The following is an 18,478-nucleotide window of genomic DNA, read 5'->3' on the forward strand; positions in this document are numbered from 1 at the left end:
GCAGGGGGGAATTGTCACACACCTGTTAAGTCACCAACTGGGCCTTTTTATATGCCACCATTGCTCAGGAGTAACACAAGAGTTGATTGCTCCAGTGAAAGACTCTCTATTGATACTGAAGATCACTATGAGACATAATGCATGAACGAGCCTTTCACCTATGTATTGTTTCCAGAAGCCCATGTCCAATGCACACCAAACACCTGCTTTTGGGAGGTGCTGGCTTTTACCCTAAATTATATGATAATGCCATCTTAAACTTTCTCGTATTGCTTTTGCACCAGCAGAGGTTACCTCTCCCTTGGGTTGCTAAAGAGAGGCAGCACTGGGAAGGTATTTCCGCATCTCACACCTGCAGGGAAACACAGCCTTTAGCCAGAATAGCCAACTGAAAGCTCCTGATTCGGGGGCAATAAGCCCCTGGATACCACACGCTGTGGGCAACTGTTGCCCTTATGCCTTGCTCTTAAGCATCCCACAGGCTTCTGGTTCGACACTGTGGGAAGCTCTGAACTAGCCGGACCTTTGGTCTGACCCAGCAGGGCTCCTCTTCTTAAGGCACGCCAGGAGGGAGCAGTGAGCACAACTTCCTTCTCCTTCCTTACCTTCTTTAGTTTTCAGGATCAGAGAACCGGGTCATCTGCAGGAGAGACTCTCCGGAGGGACTCCAGGTGGGAGCGCACCTCTTTCGGATTTCCTGAGAGTTCTCTTCCCGCCCCCGCCGCTCCATAGGCGGCTTGCTTGGCTGCTGGTGCTGAAGGGACAGCTCCCCGCCGAGCTCCCGAAGCGCTTCCCCGACAGGGTTGCGGAAGGGGCGGACAGCTCCCCTAGGAAAGCCGGGGAAAGGAGGGCTCCCCACGGAGCCCGGGCGGGAGGGTGGGCTGCCGGTAGTAGCGGTTGTGCTGCTAACGGGGACTCTCCGAGCGCCTTTGCTGTTCACACCGCGGCGGCTGGAGGGGGTGGAGAGAGGGAGATCAGGCGGGGAGGGGGGGAGCAGCAGCTGGCCCGGGGGCTTCGCGGCGCACAGGGCTGGCTGGTGCTGAAGGAACAGCAGCTTCCGCTCCGCTCCAGGCTTCCAGGTAAATATGGGGACGGCGGGGAGGACCTATCCAGGCAGCGAGCAAGGGGACTTCAAGGTGAATTCCACGCTCCTTGCCAGACAGATAGCCAGACGGAGCTGACTGGGGAAGTGGAGACTCCTGGCAGGTCCCTCGCCAAGTCACCCGCCCGCAGGGCTGGAGTACAGAAAAGTTCCCAGCGGCGACCATCAGATCCGGGGAGCGGACAGAGTTCCTCGCCTCTCCGCAACGAAGGCAGCGCCTAAGTTCGCCTTCCCCATGGACAGAGGCAAGGGGCGGCCCCTGGAGAACAGGCTGGGGCGCCGGGGCGCCTTGTTAGCAATGTTCTCCCACATCTGAAGTACGTGTGTCGTACATGGATTTGTTTTGGAAGAGAAAGCCAAGCATGGAGAGCTGGGTGAGGAAGGCGGCGTGGAGAGGGAAAGTGAAGGGGTGTGTGTGTGTGTGTGTGTGTGTGTGGCGAGGGGGAGGTAGACTTGTAGCAACACCTCCCTGTTTGGGTGTCGGAGCCCCCGCGTTCCTTAAGGTGGGCGGCTGCGTGGGGAGTGGATGTCGGCTTGCTTCGTTCTGCGATGCGCCTTGACGGAGCAGCGATGCCAGACAGGCTGAAAGCCACAGACAGAGTTCCTTGCTGGCGCACCGCTGGCGGCTGGTGCCCGGCAGCACTTAAGCAGCTGTTTGGAGCATTTCCTGATGATGCCCATGTCAGGGCAACAGCCGCCGCGGTAATCTGCGGATTTGTGGCTTTCCAGGCGAAATTAGAGCATCGTTTTTGATCCGTATTGCAGCGGATTAGGACCGCCACCCGGATCCTCGCCTCCCCGCTATCTAATTAATAGCGCATAATAAAATAATAACGGCGCCCTGCATGGAAGAAGAGGAACTCCTGAATTGTAGGGCGAGCCTCGGCAGGTCTGCTCAGCGCACACACAAATCCTCCTCGGAGTTGAAGGGGACTCGCTCCCCGGCGAGGGTGTCTTGCAGCCTTCCAGAACAGGGGGTCACGAGGAGCAGAGAGAGCTGGGTGGCGGTGCAACCGGCAGACAGGCAGATAGGCAGGCGGGCAAGAGGCAGGCAACCTGAGAGAGACACTCCAGGGACTGCGGCCCCTGGCATCTCAGTGGCAATGCTGCCCGCCAGGGGCAGGGCGCTGGAGCCAGACCTGAGGCTCAGCGACGGAGAGCGAACCTTTGAGTTTGCCCTCCTGTGCACCGCTGAGCAGAGCTAGGAGGCGAGATATGTGCGGTGTGTTTGTGAGAGATTTCACTGGGGAAGGGAGCAGGATGGGAGGGATAAAGAGCCAAGGAGACCTGTGAGGAGGTGCTTCTTTTTCTCCAGCAGCGGGGGGGGGGAAGGGGGGGAGAGAGGGGCGAATGGGGAATCCTTGTGTGCCTGGAAAAGTGCAAGTCCACAGGCTAGGCTGGTGACCACTTGCTCTCTCCTCTTGCTCCCCGTTGCAGGAATGTAATCCACAATGCTAGTCCTCAGGTTCCTCAATGTGGTCGCTCCTGCCTACTTCCTGTGCATCTCCTGTGTGACCTTCGTCCTCCAGCTCTTCCTCTTCATCCCCAGCATGTTCAAAGACCCTTCCGCCACCCCGCTCTTCTGCTCCTCCGCTTTGCTGCACGGCGCCCTCTTCCTCTTCCTCTCGGCCAACGCGCTGGGCAACTACATCCTGGTGATCCAGAACACCCCTGAGGACCTGAGCAAGGGCCTGAACTGGGCCGGAGGAGCTGATGGGGTGGCCCCCGACTGGCCCGATGGGAACTGCCCCCCTGGCTCAGCCTTACCCAACACTCACTTCTGTAGACTGTGTGCCCGGGTCACCCAAAGGCATGACCACCACTGTTTCTTCACAGGGAACTGCATTGGGAGCAGGAACATGAGGAACTTCGTCATGTTCTGCCTGTATACTGCTTTGGCTTGCCTGGATTCCTTGGTGGCAGGGCTGGCTTACATTTCCACTGTGCTCTCCACCTCCTTTGCCAACCCACTGGCATTCCTCACTCTCCTGCCTCAGTCCATCAGCCAGTTCTTCTCAGGTCAGTGTCTTCTCCTCTAGCAGAAGGGGTGATCTGTGGCTCCCTTCCCTCTCCCCCTCTCCCTGCCAACCCTTCTTTATAAGACTTCCTTTCCCACAACAGCTGTCCCTCCAGCATTGCCAGGAGCCCGGGGGAGGGGGCTGTCTGTGCCTATGTGGGTTTCCTATGTTTCTTCACCCATCTTTTGCTTTAATTGCTGCTTATTGGAATAGCCAGCAAATAAAAAAGCCAGGGTGCTGTGCAAAGGCCACCTTGATACACAAAGGTTGGGGCCTGCTCCAGGCTACCGTCCAATGCTGTCTATGTGTAATTGATTTGATTCCAAGAAAAGCACCCTGCAATGTCCTATGGGTGACTCAGTGTGGACCAGCCCAAGGCCATTGTCTGAAAGGTTTTGTACATGTTGGAAGACGGTGGAAAAAGCATTTCATTCTTGTATTATGTGACCGAGGGAAGTTAGTGTAGAGGCTTGCAAGAAAGGTTCCTTTCCCAGAGCCCTATTTTCTCAGAAACTCATTGGTTATCACCTGGACTTTGGTTCCTCCTGCTCTGAACATCATGTCCGTTCCTGTGAAAAGGACAGGAACTCGTTGTGGAGAAAATTAATGCAGTTAATAATTTAATACTCATTTAGGCAGCAACCCTAATTAAGCCAGTTCTATTGAACCTTCAGATCAACATCACACATTAAAAACATATCCAGCTTGCATTGAAAGCAAATGACATTCCCCCAAACATCCTAAGAACTGTACTCAGTGAAGGGTATTAAGAACTGTAGCTCTGCAGTAAACCACAGTTCTTGTGATTCTCTGTGGGAAGTCCTGTGCTTTAAATGGGCATTGGATGTGCTTTAAATGTGTGGTGTGGATCTGCCCTTATTAACATGCATAGGATTGCACTGCTAAGCTGCTACTCTAAACACACTTGCTAGGTGTAAGTCCCATTGCTGAATAAGCATGCATAGGATTGCACTGTCATTGTCTCCTAGTGGAGGGAGACAAAAACCAAAATTGATGCGAGGCACCCTGCTACATCCCACTTGCAAGTGCTCTGCTGACTGAATTTGAAATGTGATTCAGATTCTGACCTTTCTGGCCAAGATCAAACAGGCCTCATCATCATGCTGTTTTTCTTTTTCTCCACACCTCCGTTTGTGCCCAGTTTCTGGTTTTCCCTCCTCGTATTTGTCAATTCCCACCCCTACTGCTCTCGCTTCTGAAATTCAAGAATCATACAAAAGATCATTAAAATGAGAAGCACACACACTAAAGCCAGCCCAATACATTTTGCTGCCTGAGGCATAATAGTAAATGCCACCTCTCAAGTTATGCTGAACAGTACCCAAGGCCAGTCAAGTTATGCTGATTCCTGAAGCAGAAAATCTCACAAGTAACTTTTCTCTATCCTGGTAGAAAAAATACACTTTAAATAACAAGTTGCTGCCTTTCTTTGACACCCAAGATCTGCTGCCTGAGGTAGCTGCCTCACTTTGCCTAATGGTAGGGCTAGGGTCATGGGCACACACACACACAGATGGAGTCAGTTCCGAAAGTGATTTTTCCCACCCAACAGGCTTGCTGTCTGAATGCATTGTGTTTCCAGAGTTTATAGACTGAACGACTTACAAGGAAGCGTTAATATCCCTTCCTGCTGCTAACATTGTACAACCAGGGAAGGATTGGGAAAAGGTCAGGGGTGTATATATTGGCTTTGAGATTATCCACGGGCTTGTTGGCTCTAGTCTGTTCTTTATTGTTTATAATAACTGAGGCTAAATGAACCCAGTTTGTTCCTTAGATAAAAGGATAAATTTGTACGGCTGATAAGCACACAAACGCCAGTTTACTCAGATGGTAGTGTGAAGGTAGACCTTCATTGCAATATTATTTTAAGGTGGTGTCTGAGAAGAGTGGGGTTGTTGTTTTTTTAAAAGAATAATGTTGGATCAATTTCTTAAGTTGACAGCTTGCCAAGTTCATTCTGATGTTTGGACTCTGCCCAGCTTTTATAAACTGGGAAGGGAGAAGAAGAGGAAAGGCCACTGCAGTCAGGTGCTTTGCTGCGATTCCTTGATCCCATCGCCTATTCCCTAGCAGTCCTCCCATGAGCTAAGGCATGAGTTCCAGTGTGAGCTGCAAAATGGAAGAAAGGTGGGAATATATATGTAACAAATAAAATAAAACTAAATGGTGATAAAGAGGATCTCTCTTTGTTGTAGAAGTGCTGCCCCACGATAGTCCTGTTACAGTAAGCCCCACCATGCATTCTCAGTCTGAACAACCTACTTGCATGATTTATGGGGTTGTTTTATTTTAAGGCATTGATGTATCACCACCAAGGGCTTAATAACATGAAGGGTGAATGAAGAGAGAAAAATTATGCCATGGGCTACCATCTTCCCTTTCCCCTGTGGCGCTGTGCCCCAAATAAATTTAATAATAATAATAATAATAATAATAATAATAATAATAATATTCTTTTTATCCCACCCATCTGACTGGGTTACCCCGTCTTCAGATAGGAAACAGCCTGAAGTGGGAAAAGATGGAATCGTTTCATGCTATATAGGTGCTTCCATCACAAAATAACCTTCCTGAAATGAGCAACTATGGCCAGAGGTGTTACACCTTAGGTGGCCTGGAATGGATTTCAAAATTGGATTGGTATGCAAAATCATCATCGTGCTTCAGCATTCATTAATTCATTCAGGCAGCCTTCCCATTTCTAGACCTCCCATTCAACTGTCCTCCAGTCAGTTTACAAAAATCAATAGAATACACAAATGCAATGCAATCAATAAAACAATCTCAATACAAATGACATAAAAACTCAGAACCCAACATAAAACAGATTCAAGATAGCATAGAAATGGAGCAGCACAGAATCATTATAAACACCAGCCTAAAAAGCCAGCAAAGGGAAAACATTTGGTTCCTAGTTGCTCTAAAACCCACAACTGAATTTAAATGCTATTTCTGACATGATTAGGTTACAGCAATAGTGTTGTCATCATATCACCTCATGTCCATCTGGAAGAAAATAAAGACATTCAGGTGGTGAAATGTGGGGGAGCTGAGTTAGCCTGCCTGCTTCAAAGCTTTTGCAAACTTTGCTCAGAATGAATAATCAAAACAACAACTTCAGCTGTTTTACTGTATCTGCTTGCTTCAAGAAGGAGATTAAGAAACCATATGTGTTTTTAAGCAAGTGGCTTCCGGGAGAATTTCAATTAGAAGCGGGAACAAAGAAATTGACAATTTTCCCTCTGCAAATGTTAGAAACGCGACCCCTAAAATGAAGCTTGAAGCCTTTTCTGGGAGAAAATGTCTCAGCACATCTCCTGCTACAGCCTGAGCATTGAAAGGAGATAGCACAGGCGTTCAATTAATGTCTGCCTCCAGACCCCCTTCCCACTGTTTCAAATCCATCTCACAGTAGAGAAATTACACATGTCTGTTGTTGTTGTTTTTTTTTGCTTTCCAAAGGAGCCTGGTCTCTCTTTCACTATTTAGTGCTCATGATGCCTTCCTACAACTAATGGGACCTGACAAGGATGGAAGGATGACACTGCATTTAGAAAGCAATGCTGAACAGATCCCCATAACGTTTCTTTCAAGTTTACAGAAGACTCTTGGAATAACCAGCTGCCACCGTCTCCTTATACTGTAATGAGCTGTCATGGGGATTCACTACAATGTGGTGGCAGAGAATCTCTCTCTTTCTCCCTTGCGGCCATATTGGAGAGTTAACTGATGAAATGGATGAGCAGCAAATTCAGGGCAGATAACAGAAAGTGATGATGGCCATTAGCTTAAGTGGCTTTTAAAGTAAAGATTAGACTATATCCTAAAAGCAGGAGTGAGGAACCTGTTGCTGGGCTACAACTCCCATCATTCTTGACCATTGGTCATGGTGGCTGGGCTGATGGGAGTTGGAGTTCAACAACATCTGGAGGACTGTAGTTTCCCCACCCTTGCCACCATGGAGAATAAGTCTATCAATGGCTACTCATCATGCATTTGTGAATGGGCAGTGAGAGTCATGTGATAACCCCAACAGGAGGTCTAAATGCTGATCGCAAATGTGTTTGGCTGAACAAACTTAGGATGGTATGCAACTAACTTATTCAGAGTTGTTGACATCCCTCTGCCTTGGGAGACAATGCAGGAGTGTGTCTTTGGGGGTGGTCAAGCTGCTGGAAGGTCGCAGAGCCTGCTGTGGCTGTAGAGACTGATACTGGAGAGACATGTTTTGCTGCAGGTGGGGCAGATGAAGGTGTCCGGTTGTGCTGCTGCAGATGCTTCTTCTCTCTGCACACCTCCTAGCAAGCCATTTCTCCTCCAGTCACTGCTATGGATACATGACCTGACTGTGTCTCCAGGCACTGTGGTTGTCTGCAAGGGATTTCCACATGGCAAGGCTGGTTGTTGCCAGCCTTCCTGTCACTGTTTGCAGCACTGGTCTGCCAATGGGCCTGGTGTCTGAAGCCGACTCCCCATAGAGCACTTAGAGTAGACCCACTGAAATTGATGAACAAGGTTAGGTTAGGTCCATTAATTTAAATGGCCTGTTCTCAGTAAAGGTTAATTGGATTCCACTCTTACAGTTCTCCCCATGAGCATGGAGCCACTGCCTGTCCATGGATCCAGTTTAAGAACTTCTGAATAGCGGTCATGTTCAGAAGCAATATAGCCCTTAATATGAGATGTAGAAGAGAGTCAGCAGTGGAGAGCTATTGCCATCACACTCTGATTGCAGGGTTCCCATTGTTCACGTTGAGCTGGCTCCTGTTGGAAATAGGTTGATGGATTAGATGTTGCCCCTTTCTGGTGAGGTGGAGGAGAAGGAAGAAGAATGAGGGTGTGGGGTGCAATTTGCTGCGGCTTCTCTAGGGTCTCTCTGAGCCCCGGCACAGCCAGCCACATGCTTAAGTTAAGCACAGCTTACATTCCTGGCTGCACTACCTAGCCTGTCGTTTGTCCCTTCCTGCTTGAATTTCTCTCCCCCCACTCTGCATTTTACTGCACTTTAATACTGATTGGGGGATTATTTGCTTGTTTTTGCTCTTATTTTTATTATGCATTTTTTGTGTGAGTTTTTTAAAATAATGTATTTTATGTTATGGCCTGCTCTGAGATCTACAGATGAAGGGTGGTATACAAATTTTAATAATAATAATAATAATAATAATAATAATAAGAAGAAGAAGAAGAAGAAGAAGAAGTCTGAGCCATCAAAGCACTAAAGGAGGTGGAGAAAAGGTGGAAAAAATTGTTGTTGTTGTTGTATTTCTTATGTAAAGCTAATGCTCTGTTTGACCCATCTAGGAACTCATACGAATCTGGGGTTTATTTTGAAAGAACTGCTATGCCCATTGCTTTGATAAGGGGCCAATAGGACCCACTGAGTATCTTTACGAACTTAATCCATTCCGGAAGTCCGTTCTTAAACCGAATCCATTCTTAAACCGAGGTGCGCTTTCCCTAATGAGGCCTCCTGCTGCCGTTGCCCTTCCACTGTCCGGTTTCCGTTCGTAGACTGAGATAAAGTTTGCAAACCCGAACACTACTTCTGGTTTTGAGGAGTTCATAAAATGAATTGTTCATAAACAGGACTGTTCTTAAACTGAGGTACCACTGTACCTAGAACACTAGAACAGCCAAGCCATAACCCTTCTGGTCTCACCAGGAAATTAGCTTTCCTAATGAGATCAGAAGAATTGTGACTTGGCTATGCTTTGCTTAGTATGATTCTCTCTGTTGCTTGGATGAGAATAATTCTGATCTTTCCTACTGACCTCTTGGCAATATCTCCTCCAAGCTGAGATAGTAACATTACAAATGACAGAACCCTGAAGGAATTACTTGCTGAGGTTTGATCATTATACAAATACCTTGATAAATGTTATAGAAAATTCTTTAAACAGCATCAAGGATTGCATAGTAGAACCCTTGGTAATGTCCGTCCATTTTATTCAATTCTCCTGCTATATTTGAGCTTTGTACATGTTTTCTGAGTATCCCTGAAGCAATTTAACTACAGGTAAATGCATTCCTGTTTAACCCACTGCCTAATTATCCAGCTGTTTGGGATGCTTCTTAGGCTATTTGGAGAAATGAGTTTGTTACATAGTTCTATGAGTCACTGAAGCCATTAAAACTAGCTAATAGTCTGGTCCAATTTTCTTCTCCATAGACATTATATAATATTTTAAAACAAACCATTATTTTCCTCCAATTTTCATACCATTAAAGTAAGGGGGAATACCTAGCAGTAGCACCGTTATTGGTAACACACAATATGAAACTCATTAACTATCAATAATTTAATATGGCTTAAATCGAAAGAATAGGTTTTTATCCTATTGTAGGCATTCAATGCCAGGATGTCTGTGTTATCACCCTGCTTTGTTACATACATTTAAGCTGCTCCACTGGCCCTTCTTTACAAGATTGTTTATTTCATTGAAATCATTAAATATATTTTAAACGGCTTACAATTTAACTTAAAGCATCAAATAAAGAATGACAGAGTATCAAAACATTACAGACAAAGGTCAAATAAAACACAATTTTAAAGCAGCAAGGAAAACAAAATATTGAACATAAATGTTCAAATAACTTGAACATGGAACATTGTAGTTAAACGCCAAGTATGGTGTTTCAGTTGGCTAAAGATCTTTTCTTAAAGTTCAGTCTGTCGCAATGTTACAATGTTCTCAGATCCTCACCGTGCAAACCTTGGAAGATAAAGAGATATACTAGAGTAGATATACATTAGCGGATCTGTTAAAGCAGGCAGATTTAACAGTTTTTAGGTTTGTAGTCCTAAGCCATTTTAAAGCAGGCATGGAGAACTTGTGGCCTTCCATATGTTGTTAGACTCCAACTCTTAGCAACCCCAATCAGCATGGCCAATGATCGGGGTTGATGGAAGTTGCAGTTCAACCACAGCCAGAGCCAGAAGTTCCTCAGTCCTGCTTTAAAGATAACAACTAGGATCTGGAATTATGACAAGGGGCCAATGCCCTTGAGGGTACAATGAGCGAAGGTTTCTCGTCTTGCACCAAGAGGCTTCCTGTCGTACTTCTGGTTACCTGTGGCTGTGGTGAATTTGAGCAATGTGTGTAAACACCCTAATTTAGCCCATTGAGTTCAACAGGATTAAGATGTGACTAGCTTTCTGGGGCTTCTGAATGAATTCACATGTTAAATGACAAATAAAAAGATTAAACCAGCTTTTATTTTGAGGAAGGTGACTATATTTCTTGATCAAAGTAAATATATTCAAGGGTTTTGGGGCGGGGGGAAGAGAGCGACACAAATTGGCACTGTCCTTATTCTATCTATTCCAGTATTATTCCAGAGAGGTATCTGTGTTAGTTTGTAGCTCAGAAAGAGAAAATAATAAAAGCTCATGGCACCTTAAAAGACTAACAGATTTCTTGTGGCATAAATGTTTGTGGAGCCAGCCCATTTCATCCTTGTAAGATACAGTGGTACCTCAGGTTACATATGCTTCAGGTTACAGACTTTGCTAACCCAGAAATAGTGCTTCAGGTTAAGAACTTTGCTTCAGGATGAGAACAGAAATCGTGCTCCAGCGCCGCAGCTAAAGTGGTGCTTCAGGTTTAGAACAGTTTCAGGTTAAGAACGGACCTCCAGAAGAAATTAAGTACTTAACCCGAGGTATTAGGTACAGGGAAGGAGGGAATTGTAAACTGTGAATTCAAATGATTGTGACAGGTAAAAAGTACAGTCTGAGTTAAATCTTAGATGCATGCAGAATAAACACAGTGACTATTCATAGCCACAGTAATTGTTGACAACATAATCAACCTAGAATTGCTAAGTCAATAAACATCTCCAGCAGTGGTTTTCAGCTTGTGTGCCGTGGCACCCTGGGGTGCCTTGACTGATGGTCAGGGGTGCCGCAGGCAACATTGGCCTTTGTCCCTCTTTCTTTCCCTCCCTCCTCTGATGCTCTCTCTTGACTCTGGCTCCCAAAGGTTTGCACAACTGTTTATTGCAGCAGCCCTGGCTATAAGCTCTGCAGGTGAATGGCGCCTCTGGGAGGCACCTCTCCTTGAGGTGGGTGGGGCAGCTCAGAGACCAGGATGGCAGCAGCAGAACCACAAGGGAGGGTGTTCAAAAAAGCGTGAGGCAAGGGGTGACATAACTGGGCTCCTGAGTCCCACAGGGGTGCCACAGTAAGAAAGTAGTTGGTTAAGGGAGCTGCAGACTCAAAAAGGTTGAAAACCTCTGATCTACAACAAGACAAAAAAACCATAGAGCTGGAAGGGACCCTGAGAGTCACCTAGTCCAACCCTCTGCAATGTAGGAATCTCAACACATGGTCTCCCATCCAATTTGAAACCTTACTGGATCCTGCTTAGCTTTGCAAATGTGCTAGCTGATTATTGCTGCACCACTTTCACCCCTATCCAGGTATTCCCAGACAGAATCAAAATTCTCAGTAAGTTCCAATTCAGTATTTCTGAACAGGAGCCTCCCCTTGAAATCCCTTAGTGGGAGAATCACAACTTTCAGGGCAGCAGCGGAGTGCCCCTGGAGAACTGAAAGAAGAGTTCTGTTATTAAGTGAGAAGGAAGCCTGTGTAGGCAATAAACAAAGGTCAAGAATAAGGTTGCCTGGGTTCAGTGCAAAGTGTTAGGTTTATAATGAAGCTGTTCTGGTGAGGCTGGTTAGGAATGCAGAGAATATAAGCAGATGGGAAAGATCAGTTAACTGCTGACTTCTAGAGCCAGAGCAGGCAGCAAAGGTCCATTTCTTTTGGCTAACGTCCCAATGGTTCAACATTACATGTGCCAAATGTCTCTAGATCCAATCCTGGCAGAAGCCTCTGGTCTAGCCTACATACATAGGAGGGGTCGGATTAATATATCAACCTCAAACTGTCAATGTTTGGCACATCTGACAACATGGTTGATTCCCAAAGAGAGGAATTAAGCCCAAGAACATTGAAAGCCTCCTGCTTTCTTACAGCTTCATATGGGATGAAGCTCCAGCTCTCTAAGTCATGTGACAACACATTTCCTATTCGAATTCTTCCTCGAAGGCTCATTTTAGTGCATTGTTTTATCTTATCTCCTGACATTTAGACTAATGACTGGGATGTTGTTTATATTCTGCAGAATTTTCCATTTTGACCCTGTCACTAAGAATTAGCCGCAATGTAAACTACTCTAAAGAAATGTTGGATTTTAACTCCCGCCCCCCCTTGATACTGCAATTAAGGAGCTGCTGAAAAAAAGACAACTGAAATATTTATTTAACCGTGCAATCTTATGTATGCCAATCTACTTGGAAGTTGGTCCTGCTTTCTTCAGTGAGGCTTATTCCCTAGAAAGTTTGGTTCCAGCTTTAGCCCTGCATCTTCCTCCCCTTGATTCTGTTTATTTGTAAAGTCAACCTTCTACGTTTGCCACATTTCGCCTCTGCTTGCTATACTGCGAAAGAACTGAAATCAGAAGAACCTACCTCCTACTGAGGGAAACCAATGGCCTACCTGGCTCAGTTCTGTCAACACTGACTGGCAGCAGCCCTTCAGAGGTCCAGACCAGGGACATTCCCAGACCAGTATCCCAGGAGATGCTGAGGATTCTACCTGGGACCTGCAAATGCTATTGAGCTTCTTCTAGCTCTTGGCAGCTGAAAATCTGCTTCTAAGCACTAGCTACAGATTAAGCCACTAACTGCAAACAAGCCATGTTGGCCTCAGGTTTTGGAGGGGGTAGGGAGCTCTGGCAAGATGCCCTCGGGGACACCCTGCTCCTTGTCACTGTCATCATGTCTTCTGGGCCCCATGGACAGAGTGAAGCCAGTGCAGACTGCGGTTCCATCTCCTTGCTGTTGGCACTGCTTGCAGGCTTGGAGAGAGCAGTTAGCAAGAGTGATGGAAGGGTGAGAGGGGCAGCAGAAGCAGGGGGAGCTTTGGGGTGCAGCCATGAATTCTCTGCTAGGGTCTAGGCCCTGGCACATGTCACAACAAACTTCCACAGCAAACTTCCTTTGGGCACTGTGCCAACTGCCTCTAGTATAAAAGTATTATTATTAATAATATTACTTATTGAATTTATATACTGCCCTATGATATGTGTAGACAAACCATTTTCTCTGTTCCAGGATGGACAGATAGCATCACACTATGAGTGAATGTCCACATTAGAACATAAGGAAAGCCTGCTGGATGAGGCCCTTGCCCATGTGGTCCAGAATCCTGTTCTCACAGTGGCCAACTTGTAAACCCCAAGAGCAGAACCCAAGTTCAAAACCAAGAGCAGAACCCAAGTTCAAAACCAATCTACCTCCCTGTAGTTTCTTGCAGTTGGTATTCAGAAGCATCACTGCCTCTGACCACGCAGTGGGAGCACAGCTGTCATGGCTAGTAGCCCTTGATACCCTCAAGGAATTTATCCAATCCCATTTCAAAGCCATCCAAGATGGTGGCCATCCCTGCCTCCTCCCATGGCAGTGAGTTCCATAGCTAAACGATGCACCGTGTGAAGATGTACTTTCTTTTATCTGTCCCAAATCTCCCAACATTTTCTCTTCCCTTCCCCTTTGGGTCTGCAGGAGCTCTGCTAAGCTCGGAGATGTTTGTCATCCTCATGCTATACCTCTGGTTGGGGATCGGACTCGCCTGCGCCGGCTTCTGCTGCCACCAAATGCTGCTGATCTTGCGAGGGCAGACGCGGTACCAGGTGCGGAAGGGGGTGGTGGCCCGAGCCCGGCCTTGGAAGAAGAACCTGGAAGAGGTCTTTGGGAAGAGGTGGCTGCTTGGACTGCTCATCCCCGTGCTCAACGTAGGAAGCGACTATCACAGGCAGAAGGAGCAGTGACGCCGCCCGGCACACAGGTGCGCACGCGCACACGTGCATGCACATGCGTGGGCCATAAGGGAGTTGCAGCACTTTGAGGCACTTCTCGTTCCCTCCCCACTTCTCAGCCTTGCCACCTACAGGAAGGGAGGCAACTATCAAGCTAGCTGGGCTGATTCTGTATTTTAGAAGGGAAAATTGTGGCCCGTGTTATATGTGAAGCTACAGCAGTAATCTCTGGGTTGCTAAAAGCGTTCATCAGACCCACCCTTGGGACTCTGAATCATTTTCTCACTGTGCCCCTTCTCACAATCTTCTCCCTTCCCACCTTGCCTTTCATGCTTAACTTGCCGTAGGAGTAGCAACAACAACACCCCCCCCCATCTCAAGGTAGTCTGCGTTGCTCTGAGTAAGCTGTAAGCACATCAGAGACTCCTGTGGGATTTGCCCAATCTGTTACTTGAAAGCTTCTTCTTCTTTTTTTGCAGTTTTTCAACTGACCCCAATATAGCAAGGAGCCAGTTTCACAAGAACAGCAGAGTGTGGTTGGTGAAGCACTTTAAGGTGCAAGGAATGACAACTGCTGGGGAGGCAGATGGTATATGCCTGCGCACTTCAGAGATGACAAGCATTTCCCTGCCCACTTCCTAGTTGCTCCCCTCCCCTCCAACATCCAGGAACGATGGTTAACAGCCTGAGCATGTGGCCTGCCCAGGGTAGCAGGTCTGCTGGCTGATTTTTATTTTTATATTTTTTAGAGAATGAGGTTCGTTTTCAACCCACTTGCCCCGATCCCTGACACATAGAGCTGTTCAAAGCCCATCTTGCCAATAGGGTGAGGAAACAAGCGTATTTGGGTTGAGCACAATGATGGCAGCAGGGAGAGCAGGCAAGTGTACGTGAATGGAGCGACTGAATGTATGAAGACATTAAAGTTCTGGACTGTCTTATACTGAGGCAGAGCACCGGTCCACTGAGCCCATGATTGTCTGACTTACAGGGGCTCTACATCAGGAGTAGGCAACCTAAGGCCCAGGGGCCGGATGCTGCCCAGTTGCCTTCTCAATCCGGCCTGTGGATGGTCCAGGAATCAGCGTTTTTTTACATGAGTAGAATGTGTCCTTTTATTTAAAATGCATCTATGGGTTATTTGTGGGGCATAGGAATTCGTTCATCCCCCCTCCCAAAAAAAATATAGTCCAGCCCACCACATGGTCTGAGGGACGGTGGACTGACCCATGGCTGAAAAAGGTTGCTGACCTCTGCTCTACATGATTGTAAGAAGAAGTATTTTCTAAGCTCAATCCGTTAATCCGTTAATTCACAAGTTGGCAACCCACAGCTTGGTGCCGACAAATGGCCCTCCACCTCCTCTTTAAGAGGAAAAGACGTTGAGAGGGAAGCTGTGTGCACATTACTGTGGATCCTGTGCACTCTCACTGCTGGTGTTCGAAGCTGATTGCTCACAACCATAAGCCACAGTCCATATCATCCTGTAGTTTCTGCCGTTTAATGCCTTTCCCCTCAGACCAGCTTCCTTCCAATTTGAAAACGTAAGTCGCAGTTAATCAGAGATGCATTGTACTTCAGCCATCCGTTGCACATGCGCAGAGCTTGGCTTCCTTGAATAGGAGTTTGGAAGGTTTGCAGGTGTGGGAAAACAAGCCAGGAAACGGTGTGTACAGCGATGTAAACATGTGGCTTGAAATGCTGCAGGTGGAAACGACCCCATTGTGTACATGCTCATGTAAGTTGTGTACATGCTCAGAAAATGAGGGGATGAGTGTTACTGGATGATGGACAGATGTGTGAGTGCAAATGGAGGGATGGGTGAAAGGGAGAGAGAAGCGATGTCCCCCCCCCTCCAGCTTTTGCTTTGGCCCAACCTCTCACCACCAGTATGTATCCCCCCGTCACTTTCTTCTGATGGAATGCAGCCTTTGACACCCCTGCCCCAAAGCTTACCCCCCCCATTTAATTGGAGACGGCAGGGGCTGAACTTAGGACATTCAGCACCAAAGCTGTGTGCTTTGTCACTGGGCTATGGGCTCCTGCCTTTTCAAGGGACCTTTCACATGGAGGGGTACCCTAAGACTGCATTGTTGCGTATGTGAGAGAGGGGAGTGAATGAGCAGAGGCTGGAGAAGAATGGGATGGTGTAGGTGGAGGGGCTTATTTGAAAAGTGAGTTGTGTATGAGAATTAACAGGGGATTCTTTTCCATCATGCTTATGTTGGAATGAAGGAAGCACAGTCTATTTACTTCTATGTGTAGCCAGCCCTCCCCCATTCCATGTACAAAAGCCAACTAGAATGGTAGTGGAATTTTACTTCAACATTAGGATTGGAGGAGAAAGTTGATTCAGTATGCATTTAAAACTGGATCTCTCAAATCCACACTTTCCAAAACAATATGTGAACTGAAACACAAGCTATCCTTTGAAATTTGCACTTATCCGAATTTTGGTTCTTCAACCAATGTTTACAAAAATGCATATTTTAGGAGACGCGTGCATACAAATGAAGATATTGATGAAAATAATGTGTGCAAATGCATTATGTTGGGGGAAAGTGCTTGTCAAAATGTGTACATTAATCAAAGTTGCTTATGAAAATGTGTTGAGAGAGTTTGCACTAAAATGCTGATGATTTTGCAAATTGCTTCCAAATGTGGAGAAGTCAGTTTAAGATGGGTAAAATGAGAAATGAAGAGAGCCCAAACTGACAGTTCCCTATTCAACACTGGTGATGGAACAGAGTCACCCAGGGCACCATGGGACAGTAACCTAACCCTGAGGATACACAGCACCGGCTGCCCGGGGCAACTTCCTAACTCTGTCTAATGGCAGGGCTGGCTCTTTCAAGAAGTTGCTCCCATAAGGAAATATCTGCTACCCATTTTGGCCGACTAATGTGCAATCTGCCTGACAAAAGGAAGAGCAGGAATGGCTGGCTAGCAGCTATAGTAGTACTCTTCCTTTTTCACCTTTGGTAACCCCATTTTGCAGCTTTTTAGTGGTGTTGCAAAAAAACACACACAAAAAATTCACTGTGATCAATGAAATGTGTATGTACACCCAGGGCAACAATGCCCGTCTTGCACCACTTTTTCTTCAAAACTCCCATCAGTCTCCAACTTAAGAGGGCATGAGATGTAATTTTGCATGTGTCAGGGAGCAACCAAGTGAGATGGTGAACTGAATTATTGAAGGGAAGACTCTAAGTAGCAGCCCTTGAAGGCAGGCCCTCAAATTAGCACTTTGTAATAAATAATTCTTTCATGATTAATAGGGTGAAGAGTTCATACCATACATGGACGATAAGAGACATTTCAAGGAAGAAAACCATTCAATCTCATTTTTCTATTTCTATTTTTATCATCCTTCCGCAGCCAAGCTCTGTTCCATATTGTTATTCTAATCATGACTGCCTCTTGGGCCACACCAACCTGTTCTGTCTTAAAACAGCCTCCCCCAGTCTGGCACCTATAATGTTTTGGGCTACAACTCCCATCAGACACAGCCAGCCACATAGTCCAAAACACCTGGAGGGTACCAAGTTAGGGAATGATGTCTCAGAATGATGCTTCTAGCAACATATTCATTCAACTCCATGGGGGCAATTAACTTAGTTTAGTCTAAACTGCAGGGATTAATCAGATCAGTGTAGAAGCTGATATACAACTTGGACATACACCCATTGTCCCTGTACCAGAACCCTATGGTGGAAGGTGCCTTATTTTTTTTAAAAAAAGGTATCAAAATCTGTCAGCCTCTTTCAGCTAAGCACATTTTATGCTGGTGCCCATATTGGATTTTGCAGACATTGAAAATCCATCACTTTTTCACAATTCAGAAATAGATATTTGTGTTCCATTTATTTTTTAATTAGGAACTTACATCTTGAAAATGGAAATCTAAGCACATGCGCTAATGCTGAAATCTGCCCACAGAACAACCCCACAAACAAAACACATTTTACCCTTTTCCATATGCAAATTACCTATTTATTTTCTACAACTTGACCCCGCCCTTTTGGTACCTGTGCTTTAAAATGATAAAATCAACAACAGAAACAATTAAAGCAGAATAAACACAGAAAATAAATGAGCAGCATTTAAAACCTAGCAGGAGTTAAAATTAGCACAGACTATTTATAAGGCTAGGTGGGGGGGGGAGAGAGATATTCAGCTGGTGCCAAAACAACACAAAGAGGAGTACCAGGAAAGTTTGCCTGGGAAGGGTGTTCAACAAAGAGGGCACCACCATTGAGAAGGCTTTCTCCCCAGTCATCATCCAGCTCATCTCAGAGGGCAGAGGCACCCAGAAGAGTCAACATTTCCTCAACATTCAAGTTAGGACAAGTGTCATATTTGTATTAGTAACATAAGGAAACCTTAATGCTGCTCTTAAGTTGGCAGGACGGATCACAGTTAGCAATTGGTGCTGGATCTTTTCCTTTCACAACATGGTTGGTTCCCATTTGGTGGAGAGATGTGGTCCAAGGAACTGTCCAAGT

At 46.3% G+C, this 18,478-nt stretch overlaps 1 protein-coding gene across 8 annotated transcripts; it reads left to right on the forward strand.

Annotated features, from left to right (window-relative positions):
- Positions 1-627: 627 nt before the first annotated feature.
- Positions 628-15,568, forward strand: ZDHHC22 (zDHHC palmitoyltransferase 22). Of its 8 annotated transcripts, XM_082237652.1 has the most exons (4): positions 679-1,476; positions 2,540-3,121; positions 13,717-13,999; positions 14,450-15,568. In XM_082237652.1, exons 2-3 carry the CDS (start codon positions 2,554-2,556, stop codon positions 13,980-13,982), a joined length of 834 nt encoding a protein of 277 aa, XP_082093778.1. In that variant the 5' UTR covers positions 679-1,476; positions 2,540-2,553; the 3' UTR covers positions 13,983-13,999; positions 14,450-15,568. The 8 variants fall into 8 exon arrangements, with proteins under 8 accessions (XP_082093782.1, XP_082093778.1, XP_082093775.1 ...); XM_082237656.1 differs by lacking the exon at positions 679-1,476 and adding an exon at positions 628-671 and having other exon boundaries at positions 13,717-15,568; XM_082237649.1 differs by having other exon boundaries at positions 13,717-15,568.
- Positions 15,569-18,478: the final 2,910 nt, after the last annotated feature.

The sequence above is a fragment of the Podarcis vaucheri genome, assembly GCF_965113315.1.
Source record: "Podarcis vaucheri genome assembly, chromosome: 1".
NCBI lineage: Eukaryota > Metazoa > Chordata > Lepidosauria > Squamata > Lacertidae > Podarcis > Podarcis vaucheri.